Here is a 21,008-nt window from a genome sequence, read left to right on the forward strand (position 1 = left end):
AATCGAATGGAGAGCCGTTTCCGTCGATCTGCCCTTGCAGTACGCATGCTGTGAAGCCGACAATAACCCCCGAGATATCCTTTCTCGTAGGTACAGTTCAATCAACCACTCAAACGTCTTAAGAAGAAACGACGAGAAACTGATTGGCCTGAAATCCTTAGGTGATACATGAGAGGTTCTGCCGGCCTTCGGAATGAAAAAAACCCCAACCGTGTGCCAAGACTTCGGGATATAGTTAAGCCTGAGGCAGTTAGTGTAGATGATGGCCAACCAGCGGCAGGAAGTCCCCAAAGACTTTTGAATTTGCGCAGGAATGATTCCATCCGGGCCCGGAGACTTATAGGGCTTGAACGACCCTATAGCCCAGGTTATTTGACTTTCCCGTATTGGACTGGCAGGTACTTCTGCATGGCCAACGCCCGCCGACCATGCAGGCGAAGATCCCTGCGTAATTGGGACATCGGGAAAATGATTATCCAGTAAAACCTTAGGGACTCCCCGCTACTCATCGACCAGTCCCCACCATCATCTCTCAGATACCCCAGAGGAGCGGGATTACTAGAGAGTACTTTTCTAAACCTCGCCGATTCATTGCAGCCTTCTACGTTTTCGCAGAAGCTTCGCCATGAATCTCGCTTGGCTATCCTTATTTCATATTTATAAATCCCCAGGCTCACTTTATAGAGCTCCCAGGGGTAATTTACTTCTCCTGGCTCTGTTAAAGGGCCGCCGACTGGACGCTCTTAGGTCGTCAAGAGTATCCGACCACCAGGGCGCCTTGCCCTCCCCCTGTAAGTTTTCAATGGACAGGAGAGTTGAAAGGCACTATTGCTTGCCGAGGTGAAGTTTTCCACCAGAACGTCTATCTCAGATTCGGACAGGTCCGAACTAACGGTAGGCGCCGCAGGCAACAGCTCTCCCAATTTCCTACAATACAAGTCCCATTTAGTACTTTTAGGGTTCCTTAAAGATATTTTTTCTTCGTTCAGCGAGAACTGAATATATCGGTGATCAGAGAAGGAGTGCTCGTTCAGAGCCCTCCAGCCAGATATCCGACCTTCCAGCTCTCTACTAACCAGGGTGAGGTCCAGGATCTCCTTCCTCACCGCAGTAATAAAAGTCGGGTCATTCCCCCTATTACATATACAAAGCCCCTCATCTACAATAAAAGTAAATAAAGACTCACCTCTAGTGTTGGTATCCGAGCTTCCCCAGATGCTATGATGGGCATTAGCATCGGCATCGATGATCACGCCAAAACCTCTCCCCCTTACTTCAGCGGTGATTTCGCCCAGTATCGCAGGTGGTGGTCCCGCTACGTCCCCATGGGGCATGTACGCTGAGACTACCCACATTTCATTATTGCCTCGCTCGAGGCAGACCGTGGTTACGTCATCATTGCTGAAAATAGAGTGAATAAGAGCTTTAATCTTTTTTTTAACAAGCACACAGGATCTAGGCCTACCTGCCTCCCCATGCACCAAGGTGTTGAATTTTCCAGTCCTTAATCCAGAAATCTTTCTACCGTTACTACTCAGCCACGGCTCCTGGACAAGGACAATATCCACTCCGCCTTTTTCAAGGCAGAGCACCAAATCCGCGGAAGCCGCCTTAGAGTGCTGAAGAGTGATTTATTTCCATCAAAACCGCTCTTCTTCCGCACCCCACACTTGGCGGATTCGTACTAGTCTTGTCCATTCTAAAAAGTCTCCGCTCAAAGACGCTATCCGGAGCCGATTGCGTGGTCGCCCTTCAACGGTCTCTTGGTTATCTATGCTACGCAGGGAGGCCCCTTAGCTACTTTATGGGTAATGCGTTCAGAGCCAGACCAGACGCAAAGCGGGAAATTTTTCAACCGCACCTACACCACCGACTTAACGGCGACGGAGCCGGAACGTACCTTGAGGCCCGCCACGGTTTTAACGGAACGTGGGCAGGTGCAGCATTAGCCTGCCAGCCATTCCGGTAAGGTTTCACTCCGACCTACTGAGGTGGCAGAATACCGCACCTACCAGCCCAAAGTCATCAAGTCCAAAACAAAGTCAAAATCAAAATCCCTAACAATCCAGTTCGGTGGATATTGATCCGGTGACTTCAGGAAAATAGCACTATTAACGTAGTAGCCGAAACCACGTTGAACCTTCTAGGTCATTCAACCGTCTTCTCCCGTAAGGAACTTGTGGTTGCTAGAATCTTGCCTGTTAAATAAACAGGCCTCATCACGGGTAGATACGGTTGACGCTAGTCATACCCCTTGAACTCCAATCAAAACAGAGTCGCCCTCCGGCAGCGATTTCATTATATCTATGGTATCTGGTTGGTATGGTTAATCTATTCGGAGTTATGTAGCGCCAAATTATTTTTTTTATATTTATCTATGCTTATTAATAAAGTTTTTTGTTTGCCGGCTATACCTCGAATGAATAATAACGTTCTCCCAATTATGCATCTATGAATAATTGAAAGATTTTGCGTTATTCATATGGTCGGAAAACCACTAGTTTCCAATCCGAGCTTGTTCTCTTATAAATTAGTAGCGATAAGAACTCATAACTGATGAACCAAAGCTCTTAATGTATGCTCCGTGGCTGTAGCCGCTCTTGATATCGTTGACTTCAAATGTGTGTAGCATCAAATGCGCTCACTGGGTTTCACTTACTGGCACTTGATACCATTCCTGCTACTATTTTCTCAAATATAAGATGCTCGGCGAAAACTGTTACTTAAAGCTCAACGTTCTAATGCAAATTACAGGCCGCAAAATGTCACTTGCACAGCGTCCTTCAGAGTATTTCATCTACAGGACTAGCAATGTACAGGTTATTGGTGAAGATCTATGTGTATAGATATTTATCTAGTCGGTTTCATAAGTTTCTAGACAATGGATAAAGGAGCGACCTCGGGGAGACTGTACAATTCGACCTCAATTCGTTTCCCATTTTTGAGAGGTACGTGTAGTCTGCAATGTATCTACTATTGTTCAGGCGCTCTTCTTAATCCTCCCTCCTAGGGTAGCTTGTGTCAACAACTGCCATATTAGATGCTAGGTTAGCTTTGACACCACTTTATTATCCCCTTACTTTGTATTTAATATCAGATGACTTGCGCAACGATTTCCCTTGGTTAAATTTTCGGTCAGAGAGCACCTTTTATTGCTTAGAGCACTACCCAGCAGGCTCAGGGTTTACGTTTAGGTGTGGTACGCTCCGCCCACCATGGAAAGGCTTTTACATTGCAAAGCGGGTACACTTTATGCCTCTTTAGTCTTTGAGAAAATTTGTTCTTGTTTTGTACCGCTTTTCAGTATACTAGGACGCCGTAAAATATTAGGCTTCATAAGAAGAAAATTGCTGCCCTTCAGTTTCAGTGAGCTAACGGAATGTGGCGATAAAATTATCAGAACTCGTTTGACTATTAAATAGAAGCCAAAATAAAATGCAATGACCTATTTTGTAAAATAGCTCCGCTTCCGTAATAACTGTTTCAGCCAGAGCCTTAACCTCGCGCAGGACCCGAACACGGGAATATGCTCAACTATTCTTCATTAATCTTATCTATGGAGTCAACCTATGTGAAAGTGTGAGTGAAGAGGTATGTACCTTAGGGTGGCTCGATTTGTATGGACGAAAGTTAAACGATATCGCGCCATCGATTTTTCGATAGGATTTGGGCTCAGGAAAAAAAAGTTCTACTACGCATACCCAAAAAAATAATTTTCGAGCCCGCGAAATTTCATTTTTTTTCGACTTTTGTCGACTTTTTCAGGTTTTTTTCATGACCTACTAAACAATTTTTCAACGGTTTTGGCGGACGTTTTTGGGTCGGACAGGGTATACATGAAAGTTTTACAACCAAATGAACATTTTTTTAGTAGGTCATGAAAAAAACTTTAAAAATCAAACTAGAAAAAGAGTCAAAAAAATGAAATTTCGCGAGCTCGAAAATTCTTTTTTGGGTATGCGTAGTGGAACTTTTCTTTTCCTGAACTCAAATTCTATCGAAAAATCGATGTCGCGATATCGGTTAATAAATCGACCCAGTCTAATGTACCTGCTTAAGTTGTAGAAATTATGAAAAATAAAGCCGTTCCATTGATTTGTTTGTAATTAATTTTAGAATATTGTGTCAGCTAAGGCTCTATATTTAATTTACTTAAGCATTTTGTCGACACACGAATAAAATATTTTCTACATATTCGAAAATGTATCCTATTTCATTAAATGTATTATTCTAGGCAGGGCACTCAAGTAACAAAAATTCTTATCATATCACTAAAGTTTCTTCCTCCTTTGGCTTTGTAATTATTTATAAGCATTTTCTTTGGTTAACAACAAATTTCATTTTAATGCATCATTTCTCACAGTGTATATAATTCATAGGTAAAACGGTAGGCACCGTAATCATGTTGACCGATAAACCGTTGTCTAATTGTTAATACCATTTGTCTGCTTTAAGTTTACATCTGTGAAGCGAGTCATACGAGCTTTCATACGCTTTCGCTGCTTGTAAAATGTTTACAACAATAACATAGAACTACCTACAATTGGAGGTGACAACATTGGGATCAAGCTTGTTTGACATAAAAAATATTAACAAAACGATATTTGGTAACAATGTTGTTGAGCAGGTTAAAAAAAAAAGAACAACAATGTGCAGTATATTGCTTTAACTGTGAATAAGATCTTGAATGTTTCTTTAAAAACTGAGTCAACAGATATTTCCGGTGAAAAGGCAAAGGCAAGATATATTAGAATTCGAAAAAGGAAAAACAAAACCAAATTCCCAAATTTGTGTACTACATTTTCTGAACGAATAAAGAAAGCCATATATTTTATCCAGTTTTAATGAAAAAAAGCCTTTCGTTATCCCTAAGCCAAAAATATAAAAAAAGAAAACAAAAAAAATAAGTACTTTGCTCGATTCACCTCCGATGAGAGTTGGGCCAAGTTTCTCTTCCAATTTGCGTCGTGAACCTTTTAATTTTCCCTACAAATTGGCGGGATCGGAACTACATATTTTATGAAGGCTCCGAACGGCATCTGCAAAGCAGATGAGTTTTCACTAAGAAGCTTTTCATAGCAGAAACATACTCGGAGTGTTTGCCAAATCACTTCCGAGGGGCGACAGTGATTACAAAAACTTTGAACGCAGGAGCCTCTTCCAAAAGATCACACTTTTAGTATTTTCTCCAAAGTGGAAAGAAAGTGAAAAACATGATTGGGCTACGTTTTTAAAACTATTTTTTTTTTAAACGGGTTACTTTCTTTAAACTGAATATTTTTAAGCTGGATCCTTATTTAAACCAGTAACTTTATTAAAACAAGTTTTTTTTTATAAACGGTTTACTATTTTCACCTTTTTTAAACCTGTCACTTATTTTAAAACCGGTATTTTTTTTAACCGATTACTTTTTTATGTCGATTATTTTTTTAAGCCTACACAGTAGACTGGGTCGATTATTAACCGATATCGCGCCATCAATTTTTCGATAGAATTTGGGCTCAGGAAAAAAAGTTCCACTACGCATACCCAAAAAAATTATTTTCGAGCCTGCGAAAAAAAAAATGGCGAAAAGGTAAATCTTTCGACAAAAACACTCGCCAAAACCGAAAAAAAATATATCTTTTTTCTTTTTGTTACTAAAAACTCATGAGCTTAACACCGGCTTATAATAATTGAATATTCAATTATAATGTTTTTCTAAGAGAAACTGAAAAGAAAGAAAGAAACATTTACTGGCATATTGCGATAGTACTATTTTGAAAACCGCCACGAATTCATCGTCAGGCAATTTCGTAATGTTATCAAAGTCTTCACCGAGATTCGCGCGAGATAATAAGTATAAATTGAACACACCATTAAAATAAACAAACATAAATATATATATAATTTTTGTTTTTCAAAAAACTGTTATCGCCAACGTTTTTACATCAGATCCTTTTTCGCTATTGTCGCCAATTTAGGAAATTCCCTCCACTGAAGAAGTTTGGCATATAATTTTGCATTGAGAATTCCACAGAACTCTAAGACCTATTTATGAATATATTTGTCATGATTGTTTGAACAGACCTTATTGTACCAGCTGAAGTCGTTAAAAATATATGTATGTGGATGCTTTGTTGATTATTTTTCGTGAAGAGCTAGCTTACATAGTGGCTATGGAGCGACGATCGCCGCTCTTATAAGCTGATTTACTTTCACTTCCCATGCGACACAACACTAATATATTTATTTGTGCAAAACTTACACAAACTCATATATATGTAATGACTTACAAAAACGTACCCAGTAAACATAAAAATCGGGTTGGTACTGCGTCGAATTTGAAGAATTTCTCAAATTAGCGACCGGTTGTTTAAAAAATTAAATAAATCTATCTTGAAAAGGTGGCACCTACTTCACAATGATCATATTTCTTTTGTACGCTCCGTATCTCGATGTACCTACGATCAAACCACTTCATTAAAATTTTTTGAATAAATGAGCTCTTATTTCTCTACATAACTTGGCTATATTGTCGCTTTCAGGACCATCAACTTCCCACAAACATACAGTTAGCACTACATAAGGCCCACTGTAACAACGCAAAGCAAGCAAATGAGAATGCACGGACAAAATGAAGTAATGACGTGCAAACATTTCACGCGCGACTGTCGACTATCCGTGAGAGCGCTAACTTCTCAAACTGTTTATAACGATATTTACCGATTCGTCAACTGCGACTCGCCTAACATCGATTTCGTAAAATACCGGTTGCTGGAAAATTGATCAACTGCGCATCGCTGATTCGCTATACTTATTTATCAACAGCAACCAATCCACCGATGGATGGATGGATCGATTTCCATCCATTTGTTATTACCGAGTCACCAATCCTACTCTCCGATATCAATGATTCGTTATCTACGACTCTCCGGGTATTGATTCCACCAACCTTGGAAACCGATCAATCGAATCAACATCGCCGTCATCAAATATTGCCGCACAACTTTCGCTTTCTCTTGGACTTCATATACTCAACCCACCAATATTAGAGAAAGTTTTTTTTAAAATTTTTTTTCAACGGACGTTGTGACAGCGCACTGCTCTCAAGTGATCTAATGAAACAACAATCCAAGTCATTATAAGGCAGTGGTTTGTTAACCATCGAGATCTAAAACTGCTCTAATATCGGCCTGACTAATATTGTAAAAATTGAACAATGATCTGATTGTAGAAAAGACCTTTCTTCGGTTGACGCATAGAATAAAAAAAATGTTTACATTATCAGCGTTCAATAACATTTTAGTAAATTTTATTGTTGTAGAAATATCGTTTATAAACACCAAGAGCAGAATCGGGCAAAGGATGCTGCTCTGAGGAACTCCAGACGTTCCCGTCACATCAAGACAAAACCAGTGATACTCCTATAATTTAGGTTGGATCAGAGATCTTGTACCTCTTCGTAAACAAAACCAGCTCTTTTTTACTAGGATTAGCATCTTATCAACGTGATTCTCTCCAAAGTATCATGACATCTTGATACTACTATAAAAGTACACACAGTGCGTTTACTACTTTCCTTTGATAAAGATGGTGAGGTCATTAGCAAAAGGCGTCACTTGAAGTAAGTTGCTACTCTCTAGGTTATGAAGCAGGGCATCGATGGGGTAACTGTGAGTTTTACGCTGTTGTACACTTTTTCTTCGTATAATTAGTATGAAAGAAAAATGTTAATTTCAAAACTCGCACGTTAAGCGCCAGGTCCCTCAAAACTACGGCTTAAAGTATCGAAGACAAAAATAGCTTCTGGTTCAAACGATGTACCGGGTAGCCTAACAGAAGCTTCAAATGGGCACGGGTTTCTATAGCGAAAAGCCAACATTCAGGGAAGTTCCCATTCGGCAATCTGTTATCTTAGATTATCTTCACGATATTATTATTGAAGGAAGTGAGTTCAGCTTGGAAACGAAGACGTTGTACTAACTGGGTACATATCAAAATGAAAGATTTGCTTAATGCTTGCTCACTATCTGCTAGTCAGCAGGTGTTTTTGTATAATGTTGGTCAACAAAACGATGAGTTGGCTGCCCATTTAAATGCTGGCAATGTTTTTGTCCGTTTGCATAGATATGTATGTGTTAATAATCATGTACATATGTATATACATTTGTATTTGTCTCTAGACTATGGCTTCTGTAATTAAGAAAAATGTGACTGTGATTTAAGCAATTTTTTCATTACTTAGTTTTTGCCTTTCTTATTTTGTTTACAAAAAAATATGTTTATACAAACATACGGACATAATTTAATTAGAAATTTCTTTGAAATATGCGGCATGAAACTATTAGTTTGATTTTGTGTTAAATTTGTTCAGTTTTACAGCAATCAACCAGACCAATTGCATCAACTCTAGCTTTCTTCTTACGTCTTAGGTGTAGTCAGAGCAATCAATTAACTAACTTAACAGCTTTACAACGTTGTGCCGAAATTTAGTTATTGTTTTTGTTATACAATGAGACAAACAAAAAATGGAACTCGTATCACTTGGAGGCCCGCAAGAAGGCTAGCGCTTTTATTTTTCGAACATCTGTCCGGTGGCTTACTTTCATTTTGAATTTATGTATAACAGTGGTATGCATATATATGTAGGTATGAATTGTTTTATATGTATATATATGCGTTTATATAATTTGTTAAACTTGTTTGGTCACTCCTAAATTTCACCATAACGCTGGAAGTTTCTTTAATTGTTTTTATCTCGTCGTTTTTCCTTTTACAAAATTCCAACACTTTCATTTAGTAGAAATCGACAAAAACCTGTACAAACCCACATACATATGGACAAACATACATAGTGTAACAGTAAATTGCATAATTGTATAGCTTGCAAAAACTTGTTAAATAAGTTTTATTTTAGTTTCTCTTAGTATAAACGACCTTTAAGGATACACTTTCACAGGTTCATCAAATTTTAAATTAAAATATATGCGAAGTAATTTGGCAATTCACAACATTGTGATTGTAAGGTTTTAAGTTTTCATAGCTTTAAGTATAAAATGTCCTAATATGACAAGTAGAATTTCTTCTGAATTGCTTAAAACTTGTGTACTCCATTTTTTTACTTCTGAAATAAAAATTTTTTAGAATAGTTTCAAAAGTGAAACTTTTCGCATTATGTTTTTATTAAATCGTACTTCAACTGGAGTTCTTCAGTTGAAAATATATGTTTAATATGCGCTGAAATGGATTAAATTGCGCTGAATAAGCGTTAAATTTTGCATTATTTTTTTAAATTAGTGAAATCTCCAGGTTAGATACTAATAAATGCTTATTCAGCTAAGACTTAAAGCTGCTGAGTTGTCTTTTAAGCTACGAAAACACAAAAACGTGAAGCACAATAGCATGAGTGCTTCTGCGAACCTAATATTTTGGCCTGCATTGCTTTAAAATATGCTGAATATGCGCTGAGTGCTCTAATAATTTCGTGAGAAATCTAAGCTGATTACTATGAAAAGCTGATTCAGCTAACATTAAAAAGTACCTCAGTTATTTTTGATATTTCCAAAATCTTTTAATCTAAATTCAGTTAAACTTGATGCCTTTTAAACCTTTAAATATTTTCTTTAAGAGTGCTGAATTAAAGTTAAGCGCTGATCTGTGCATAATTATTGTTCTTCAAATAAAGTACATTCATTTGGTAAGAAATTGTAGGTGTCTGCTATGCAAAGCTTATTTAGCTAACATTATAAAAAACTGCTGAGTTATTTTTGATGTTTTCACTACATTTTTATCTAATTTTGGTAAAGCTAGCTATATGCTGCAGATTCAAATATATTACTAAAGCATGCTGAATTGCATTTAATAGTGCTGAATAATTGCTGAATATCGGACAATCTTATAATTTTTTTTTGTTTTAGTATTTGATTGCATTTTACTTTATATATTTAGTTACGTCGCATTTCATTGGCTTAATATGTGTGACATAAGCGCTGAATGGCGCTAAATGTTTGAAAATGATGATAAGTTCAGCAAAAAAATACTTACAACACGCCTCTGTTGCAACAAACTAACAAGTATGTACGTTTAGTACTATTCATCAGGTATTCAGCTAATGCTTCTAGGTATAAATTTTTTGCGATGTAGCAAAATCTAATGTTGTGTTGAAATCAAATTATTTGCTAGTTTATTAAATTCAGCGCAAATTCAGCTAAAAAATAATGTATCAAAGCGAAAGTTTGTTTATAATAACTAGCAAAAGCTTGTGCTGAACATAATACGCTCTTTACTAAATCTATTTCAGATATTATTGCAGTTGCTGAATGTATGTTGAATCTGATATTTTTAAGCTGAATTTATACTGAATTAAACCAGAAACCTTTAAGCTATATTAGCGGTTATGAAGAAAAAGCGAATTACTTAAATTTGTTTGATCTGATTCAAATAACAAAAAAAAAAAAACAACAAATTAAAAAAGTTAAAAAATATATGTTAGGTTAGGTTGAACTGACTGGTCCATGATGACCTCACATAGACTGATTGAGTCCGTAGTGTAAAAAAAAAATATATATGTATTCAATGTAAATAAGAAACCACTTATTCTTCATCCATTATAATTCTTTTTGTTTAAAAATTTCAAAAGCTCTCTTTGTTATTCATCAAGCAAACAGTAAGTATAAGGTGAGAAAAACCAGAAATAAATCTATGCTAACCAATAACCGCTGAGTAATGCCTTTTCTATAAAATAATTCTAAGGTCAACAATTTCTTCCAGGTATGTTTGAGCTCTAGGCCAATATATAAATAAGTTTATTGAAAGACAGCAAATGTGTTTAAACAATATATATATATTTGTCGAATGGTTTGTCTTGCCAATATTTCGACTTCAATCTGAAGTCATCTTCTTTTAATAAACATTTATATATATATATTGGCCCAGAGCTCAAACATACCTGGAATATATTAACTAAAAGGCCGAAATACAAGAAAGTAGTCAACAATTTCTGTTGCCTACTTTAAAATAGCTACTTACACAGTGAAAAAATAGAGCACAAGAGAGCAAAACCATTTAATAAAACTCTTTCACTTAAGCTTTCACTGAACTCAAACTGTTCCCTAACATACTGAGTGAAAAATATTTTGACTCAGAAGACAATAACAAAATTTTTTATTTCACTCCATCAACACACTCATACTTAACTCATTTGCACTCACTAAAAATTAAGTAATTCATTTACAAGTTTTCAATAAATGTTTTTATTGTCATTTTTTAATTTTTTTTTAAGATTTTTTATTCATATTTGAATGAATTGCATGCATTACAACGTGACTTTAATAAATACAATACAAACAAATGTATATTTTACATTTTTCTTATTTATAAAATGTAATTGCTAATTTTTTTTTTAGTTACTACCTTCGTTTTATTTGCATATGTTATGCGTGCGTGCTTTTGAACTTCTTTGAAGTGTTTTTTTTTTTTTTTTATTGGTTTATAGCATTTAAAAATGTACAGTTATTTATACATTTCGCTTGTAAAGTACAACTCCATTGCGCTCCTAATAAATATTTGTTAATAAATAAATATTTAATGTCAATATTAAAGACTCATTATAATAAAAAAAAGAATCAAATCAATAAATACTTAAATTTCTAACATTAAATTTATTTTTGTGTAATTTGTGATTATGAGTACCCTTTAGGTTTGAGTGATTGAGGGTAAACCGAAGTAGCGAGTGAAATTGTAAGAAAGAGAGCGAGAGTGAAGGAAAAAGAAATTTCCTCAGTGTAAAAATTAGAGTGAGATAAGATGAAATTATGAATTGAAGAAATGTAAAAAAGTGAGAGTGATAGAGCATGTGACGGAGTGAGTAAGGTATAACAGTAAAAATGGAAATTTTTTGAGTCAAATTAAGTGAAATTTTAATAAAAATATCGATATTGTTTTTCGAGTTATAAAGTGAAGTAGCATAAGAAAAGAGTTGTGTTGCTGCTTATTTGAAAAGTTTATGAGTTAGACTGATAGCTTTATTATAGTTGATAAAGATATGAGTTGAGTGCGTCAATGAGTGAGATACAAAAAAAGAAATGTGAGACATAAGTTTGGAAAATGATAGTGAAGATAGTGGAGTGAATATTATGAAAATTTTGAGTGTAGTGGAAGATTAATAGAAATGAGATAATAATGTAAATAGATTTTGAGTGAAATACTAAATTTAGTAAAATGAATATATGAGAGAGTGAGTGAAATGGAAAGTTAGATAACTATGGCAAGTTATGGCGCACAATGAAAGGAATAATAAACTCCTTTAAAACAATGAAATATAAATCTGAAGAGAAAAGGTTGGAAGTGAAATATGTGGGAAAATGAATAGAGAGAAACCAAAGGGATAGCGTATGGAAGAAAAAGTGAGAATAAGAAAAGTTGAAAAATAAAGTAGAAACTATAAAATTATTGAGTATTTTCTCAAGAGAAATTAAATAAACCATTTCAGAGCAATCAAAAAAGAGATACTTACGTATTTACTTTTAGGCCTATGTTTTTTGTGTGTGTGTATATATATGTAAGACTAGAATTATAACTGGAAAAGTAAAGTAAAGAATTTACAAAGCTTTATACAGTAGAGAGTTAAAAATATACCTAAATTAAAGATAAAAATACTTAAAGAGAAACTTAGACGCAAGCAAGAGAACAATCTTAAGAGTGAAGTAGAAGGTAGCACGAGAGAGCAATTTAATAGAGAGTAGAGCAAAACGTGATTAAAAGACAAGTTGTTGAGTCTGCAGACTGCGATGCAGTAAAGTGTAGAAAATGAAGATGGAATTTTTGAAGGGAAAGACAGTGAAAAGAGGGAAAAGGAGAACAGCAAGAATAGTGAATGAGTAGAAAAAAAAAGAGGGAGAAGGAAAAGAAGAAATGAGAAGAGTAAAAAGAGAATTTGAAAAAGCGAGAAAAAATGAAAAAGAGAAAGGGTGAGAGTGACAGAGAAAAAAATAAAAATAAAGAGAAACTAAAGGAGAAAAATAAGAAAGTAAAGAGAAAAGCTAAAGTAAATAGAAGATTTTCCGCAGAAAAGCGGAAGAAGATGTAAGGAAAATAAGACGAGTATAATATATAAGAACCTAAGAACTACAGTTAAAAAAAGGAGAATATATTAGAAAGAGATATAGAAAAGTAATTGAGGAAATAAATTAGAAAAAGTAGCACAATATTAAGAAGATAAAGATAAGAAACGAGAGTAGTGAATGGAAAAAACTAATAGTGAAAGAAAGAGAGGGAAATGAGAAATTTTAATAATAGGTAAAACGTATTTAAGAAGGAAGGGGAAAAAATTGAAGCTGAACTGAAAAAAATTGCATAAAGCTGTGAAAACTTGAATAGTTTTTTGCCAAAGAAATTTTTTACAAAATTTTATTAAAAATAATAAAGAAAAAGAAGGGAAAACATTAGAAAAAAGCAAAAGACATGAAAATTACGCCGAAAAAATGACTTTTCAAAGAGAGGAAATTTGAATAATTTTCGCCTTAAAATTCTTTGCGCAATTATGTGTAGGAATTTTTAAATAATGAAAACATTACCTGGTTGATAAGAAATTTCTGCTTACGTAGTATTTTGGTAGAAAAGTAGCTTTGTTAAAATTTGCAGTGCAATTAGAAATAAGAAGAAATAAAATATTACTTTTAAGTGCTTGATTTGAGAAATTTAGATGAAAGCAGTTATTTTATACGAAGAAAATTTGCAAAAGCGTGCTGTGAAGAAGAAGAATAAGAAAATAAAGAGAAAAAAAATAAATAGAAAATGAAAATAAAGTGCACTTAGTGCACTCCGCTAGTATGCTGTTAGTGCGAAGATGGCATATCTTCGTTGTTTTTGTTGTTTGGCAGTAAAAAAGCTAGTTGAACTGATGCCGCTGCTACTGTTGCTCGTCGTTTTAGCCAGCCATGGGTCAAGCTTATGCAAAGAGCCGCATGCAAACGCATTCTAAGTTGCTCAGTTAAAAGTAATTCCCCCTCTCATTTTAGCACTGCTGCATATTACCGTAGCCTCTGTGTGTGTGCTAGTATATGCATGTGCGTTACAAATGCGGCTAATGCAAAAAAATGAAAGGGGAAAAAAAGAAATAAATATTTATATATAAATTATTAAGGTACCGACTTTTTTCATTGCTGCTAATTTTTACAATAATCTTAAACAGTTTTTGTGAGTTAGCAGATTAGCTTAATATGTGTACAACAAAAAATAAATATACCTGTGTATATACTAAATAAATATTTATAATTTTTTTTTAATTAATTTAGTTAGTTGACAATTAGTGTGCATGTTATTCTTGTTATATTAAATGCACACGCACGATTATACATCTTTTTCAGTTTTTGCCATATGTACTTAGCAGTTTTATATAAAATTATGTAATCGTTGTTTTTTTTTTTAGTTTTTTTCGCTCTCTTAATGGGAAAAATTTCTGAAAAAAATATTTTTTTTTTTTTAAATAAAAAAATAATTAATTTACGCAATAAATAAATAAATAATTAGCACATAAATTAATATAACTAAAATTTGTTTTTTAATATTTTCCCATGTATTATACAACAAATGTGGCGTAACTCGTTAAATACGCACGCTCTATTAACCGCTTACGCCTTTAAGGCTACTCACTGCTGTCTGCTTGCGTTTTTTGCCTTTTCGTTTTTTCGGCTGTCCATTTTACAAATCGTAGATCGAATCATTTTGTTTGTCGTTGGGATTTAGCTCAACAAAAATTTTGTATGTTCTCTTACTAAATGCGCCATCTTACGTACTCGTCGTCTACACAATTAGACTTGTGGTTTTTGTGCTGCATACGCTAAATCTTGTGCATCAAGCGCACGTCCCCAACTACCATGACCTGAGCTGCCGTAAGAACCTGATGAACCAGCATCTGCACTATAGCCACTACCATACGAGTCATGGCTTACCGAATGCGATGCACTGTGATGTGGATGCGCTACCACTTCATATGTGACATGTTTCTCTTGTGACAGCAATTTCTTCAAACCAATCACCGCCGAAAGCACCAATGCAATCTTACCAATGAGCAACGCCTTACCGGCAATCAAAGCTATAGCACCCAATAAAAGTGGCAATAAAGCGGCAGCCTTCAATGCAACCAAGGCCAAGATGGGTCCCAAAATTTTTGCAGCCTTCTTCTTTTTGCCACGACTTTCTTCGGGCGCATTGGGATCGTCGTTAGCGCCAAATAACGTATCGGAAACATCTTCAAGTGCACGTCCGGTTGTGCTAACCGCTTGCACTATATCAGCACCTTTCAATTCAACTTTAATGGTGTGCGTATTTAAGAAACCAGAAATGCGATTTAGTGCTAGCGATTCGAATGATTCATCACCGGATATGGAACGTGCCGCTTCAGTGATGGGCGCATCAGGTGAACGCACTACCGTCACACCTTCGGTTAATGAGAATTGTTCACGCGCTGATAGCACTTTATCGACGAAATTGAATAGTTTATATTTAACACATGATACAGAATCTTTGCGCAGGCAATCGCTATAGATGCTATCCATGATGTCATTGTCGGCAGTGCTGATGGCATTACGCGCATGACCGCGTGTCTCCTCGGCGGGAAGTGCGGCGGTGACTGTGATTAGGCACAAAATTTTAAAAATCATCGCTCTCCTTTGTGACATTTTGGCAAACACTATTTTGGTTTTTTTTTTTTAATTTGTTTGTGCTATATATTTTTCGTAGACAAATTTCGTATTGCGCGAAATTTCTACGTAATTTTAAGTTTTTAGTTAATTTTTCGTTACGAAATTTTTTTGTTTAAAGTCCTTTAATTTTTTTTTTTTTTTTTTTTGCTATTCGCTTTTTAATATCAGTTACGAAATTTTAATGTTAACACTTTCAATTGCTTGCACTTTCTCTTTTCTTGCGAAAATTGTTTTCTTTTATAAACTTAAAAAAAACTAAATCAATCCACACACAACAAAACGGGATCGTACGAAAAAAGCGCACCGCTTTGCCACTTGAATTGTGTGTTTGTTATCGGTTTGTGTTGCCGTTTAGACGTGAAAGGTTGAAATGATAAAATTTTCCAATAGTCTCTACAATTTATATAGCGTCTGCACTCTTCTTCAGGAACGCCAACAGCGAACAGCGCGTGCAAAGTCATTGTCAAGCGCACATGGTAGATGAGGCGATGGCCAAAGGCGCGCGCATATTACCAATGGACAAACGGCAGTCACATTTACAATAACAACAACAACACCAACAACAAATGCAGCAGCCGCAATAACTGTAAGAGCAAATGCAAGAGCAGCAGCACTATCAACGCCACAACCTCAAATTCATATTCTCCATAAAGACACACAACAACAAAATCAACGCGCACCACAAAACGTGCAAGCAACCGTACAATAGCAAGCAGCCAAGTATTTGTACATATTCAACATTTCGCATTTCTTTTCTGATGCAGCCGTTAACTTTTGCCGACAATATGCTTTGTTGTTGTAGCATTTTGTCTCGCCTGTACAAAGCTCTTGTGAGGCTCTTTTCACTGCCAAACAGCCAACAAAATCATCAGTGTCAGTGTCAAAGTGCTGGCAGCAGCAGTGACAGTGGCAGAAGAAACAGCAGCAGTAACAAAAACAAAAACAACAGCAGCAACAACAGCATTAACAGCAATGGCATTTCCAAAGTCAGCGCATTAGCGCAGACTGGTTGAGCAGGTTCGTTGCTTAAGTCTTTCGTTTTTGGTTTGTTTTGTTGCATGCGCCACAATGGCTTTGCTTGAGTTTATGTATGAAATATATATGTAAATGTGTTCGATGCGCGCATTATCAGCAAAACAATTCCAAAATTAAAATTATAACAACAATAAAAAATATCATAATATGTACTAATTAAACACACATACACACACACACATGTTTACTAGTAGATACGCTGATAAAATGCTCAGTTATGTGTGAAAATAGTAAAAAAAATAAAAAATAAAATCTAATTAAGCCATGAAATTTCCACTCGAATATCAAATATAAGCGTTTCAAATTTAATCTTTCTTAAATTCAAAAGTAATATTTTTGGCACATTGTTGTATGAGAAAATATTAAATATGAGAAATATATTAAATTATTGTATTCAATTTTAGGCTAGCGCATTTGATAGCAGCTGTCGGCTGTGTGAAAGGGAAAAGAAAGAGCAAACGGCCTTTTTGCATACTAATCTAGACCTAAGATTTCTAGTGCAACTATTTCTGGGCAAATAATATTTATGTTTTTTATTGCGAGAAAGTGCGCTAGAAAAAAGTGTTTAACCTTGGGATTTTCTCATAGAGAATGCAAGAGGTAAGACAATGTTATTTCAGGGTTCAATGTTTGCAATGCATTTGGAATAGTGAAAATAAAATGAAGTATAGTAGGGAAGCAAATCATAGTTTAGGTTTAGACATGTTTTAAAATTTACTCAGGTTGATAGTAAGGTGAGGTATAGTTGACTGGCCGTGAGGACGTCACATAGACTGAATGAATCCATAGTATTACACGAAGTTTGTATATCGACCAAATTGAAAAAGCCTCTGAAAAACCAGGATCTGTATCTTATAAAATTACTCCGTACTATTTGCAAAAACAAAAGCTTTCTACGACCTATGCCACCTGCTGCTTCTTGATCTGGCAGCTGTATCACTCCTAACAGCTGGAGTTTTAGCCTGGCAAGCTCCGAGAGTTAGGTCATCCGCTATGACAACAGCGCAGCGAATAAAAACCCAACGGCTTCGCTGGCTAGGTCATGTTATGCAAATGGCCGAAGACACTCCGGCCAAGTAAGTATTTCAGTCGACACCGAAACTTAGAAGCAGAGGAAGGGGGAGACTTCCACTGAGTTGGGAGAGGCAGGTGAAAGGAGACTTGACTTCCCCTCGTGCTCCCAATTGGCGTCAGTTATTGCGAAACAGAGATAGCTGAAGTGATTTGTTACGAAACGACCAAAATCACTTAGTCGTTTAAGCGCCAATCAATGACGATTATCCACTTTTTCATTCCCATCTATTCCCATATGCCCTGGGACGCAATATATATATATGCTTCTCCCTACCCCAATTATTTCCAGGTATTGCCTACACTCTCACACTTTAAGTTGTTGTGCTATGAGCAATTATTGCATTCATTGTTACTTGGCTATCGATGTAAAAATTATTATCTTCGCCCTGTAATTGATGACGCTATACTACTACGGCCGTATGGTCTGCGCTTAAGGAGCCGCGAGGCACTAAGTCTCGTTGCAGTTGTGAACGTTATGTTCTTTGCCACCAAATCTATAGGCGAAGTGGTAGTATAGTGAAGCCGTCTGATTTTTTCCAGGTCTTCCGTTATGCTTATCATAGCGAGCCTGCATACCTACTCTAATTTCGTGAGGTATATTCTTTTTTGTGTGGCCCTTCACCAAACAACGACTCCATAGTATAGGATAGGCTTTACAATCGCTGTAAATACCCACTGAGAGAGGGAGGGCAATAGACCCCACGCACAGTCCAGCATTCTTTTCACTGAGCTCGTACACATAAATATTGTAAGAACGTTATTGAAAAAATTGAAGAAAAGTTTTAATAAAAAATTATAACTTTCTTCACATTGAATTAAAATTTTCTTTAATTGAAAAACTTTTGTTAAGGAAATGTTTTCCTCCTCCTGAAATTCTCACTGTTGTTGTTGTTGTTATATAAACGATAAAGACACTCCCCGAAGTTTTTGGGGAGTGTTATCGATGTTGATGGTCCTTTGTTGGTACGTTCCGGTAACAAGGCACCATTAAAGTACTAGCCCGACCATCTCGGGATCGATTAATATAACTACATTAAACCTTCTAGGCCATCCACCCCCCTACCTCCCACAACCCCCTACTTCTATGAGGAACTTTTGGGTCGCCAGAGCCTCCCCTGCTAAATATTTGTATGACACATTCCAGTTTTTAACAGGGTTCCCCTCGCGTAAGTGAGATTGACAATTGGGTTGCGGAAGATTTGTACCTATAAAGCTTTGTATTGCGCTTATCAACACCTTAAAATTCATACAATTTGAGAGAAGCTTATCTATGGCACAAAATCAATTCCTGGTTTTCTTCGTTTTCAAGAATTTTTAGGAATTTTTTTTAGTGTGAACAACTCCATAATGTAATTTTGACACCACAATTTTATTTGTGTGCGTATTTATTTACTTATTTAAAAACGCCTCTACATACTCATAATTAAAATACTCAAAGAGAAATGTAAATACGACCACAAAAATATATATTAATTAAATTAATGGCTAGTAATTAAGTTATTGTTCATGGCTCAAGGGTCAGGTTATAGATTTAGCATCATTTGTGCATGAAACCCCATCAAAAACCACAAAAAATGCGAAAAAAGAAATTCAGTAAAAACCATTTTATATACGTGAATCAACTGACCGTAGCATAAAAGTGCCAAAATGGCGTTGCGGATATTCAAATTGACTGCTAAGTATACGGGCGGATATACCCAGCTCAGTCAGCAGTTCAAAGACACTCCCAAATGCCAATGGTAGTAAAACGCAATCCATGCCACTGAGATATGCAGCAAAAATTTAAATTAAAAAAAAAATAAATGTAAGGCGCGATAACCTCCGAAGAGATCTAAGGCCGAGCTTCTCTTCCAATTTGCGTCGTGCTCCTCTTGATTTTTCCCTACAAATTGGCCGGACGGGAACTACTTGTTTTATGCCGACTCCGAACGGCATCTGCAAGGCAGATGAGTTTTCACTGAGAGCTTTTCATGGCAGAAATACAATCGGAGCGCTTGCCAGACACTGCCGAGGGGCGACCCCGCTTAGAAAAATTTTCTTCTAATTGAAAAATCTTATTTCTAAAATTTTGATGTTGCTTTGTCCGGGAGTTGAACCCAGGGCATACGGTGTGATAGGCGGAGCACGCTACCATCACACCACGGTGGCCGCCTTTTAAATTTAAATTCAAAAGCTTAAAAAAAATCAAAAAATTTATTTACAACCACCATTCATTAGTTTGTACACTTTCGTCGTCACTAACTTAGACAGTAAAATAAAAATAATTATCAAAGCGAATGAACAATTATATCTTTGTAAAGTTCGCAAAATATGCAATAACAAATACTAATGCTTTAAAACAACCAATAAATCGAGATTCTCTGTTTGTGTGGCAGTTTGTAAACGCATCATTGTCACCGAAAGTTGACAATGTTACATGAACTTGGTGAATGTCGCATGTCGGTGCGGCTTGCGGTTTGTGGCTTACAGCTTACGGCTTATGCCTATCGGCTAAAACCAGGTAAGCACGTCAAATATACTACAGACTTACGCTTGAAACTGTCTAACTTGTTTGCAACTACAAACACAGCGAATTGCATTAGCCGCTAGATTTAGAGAAGAGAAGCACAATTTGTTTACGCGCTTTTTTTATGTGCGTCTGCACTGAGGAAAAATACGCTTGCCTAAAATGAGGAAAAAGTTCGTGAAGTTCGATGCGTAAACATGCAGGTGTACTTTTTTGAAGTAAATTAGAGCTAGTCCACGGTTTAACGCCCCAAATCCCACAACAGAGGTAACACTCCGATTACAAATCTATAAGTTTACGAAAACAATTTGGTATCCTTTTTATAAGATATCGTTAAGATTTTGGTTAGTAGCCGATAACTTTTTGATAGTAATTGGATAACTTTTCTATAAACACTCCGATAATAAATAGGTAGAAAATCGAGAACAAATTGATAAAATATCTACAATTTTTTGATGATGAATTCAAAACGTACATAAGAATCGATTTAATTTAATTTATTTTTTTTTAACTTTATTTTATTTTATCTTATTTTGTTATTTTTTTACATTTTTTTAATTAAATTAATTTAGTTTTCTGTTATCTTATTTTATTATTTTATTTTATTTTTTTAGTTTTTTTTATATTTAATTTAATTTAATTTTTTTTGTTTTATTTCATTTATATTTTTTATTTTATCTAATATTTTAATTTAATTTTTTATTTAA

General features: G+C 35.6%; 1 protein-coding gene across 1 annotated transcript; it reads right to left on the reverse strand.

Annotated features, from left to right (window-relative positions):
• Positions 1-11,375: 11,375 nt before the first annotated feature.
• On the reverse strand, positions 11,376-16,045 carry Osi7 (Osiris 7). Its single transcript, XM_067763044.1, has one exon. The coding sequence runs from the start codon at positions 15,660-15,662 to the stop codon at positions 14,793-14,795; it is 870 nt and encodes a 289-aa protein (XP_067619145.1). The 5' UTR covers positions 15,663-16,045; the 3' UTR covers positions 11,376-14,792.
• Positions 16,046-21,008: the final 4,963 nt, after the last annotated feature.

The sequence above is a fragment of the Eurosta solidaginis genome, chromosome 1 (assembly GCF_040869045.1).
Source record: "Eurosta solidaginis isolate ZX-2024a chromosome 1, ASM4086904v1, whole genome shotgun sequence".
NCBI lineage: Eukaryota > Metazoa > Arthropoda > Insecta > Diptera > Tephritidae > Eurosta > Eurosta solidaginis.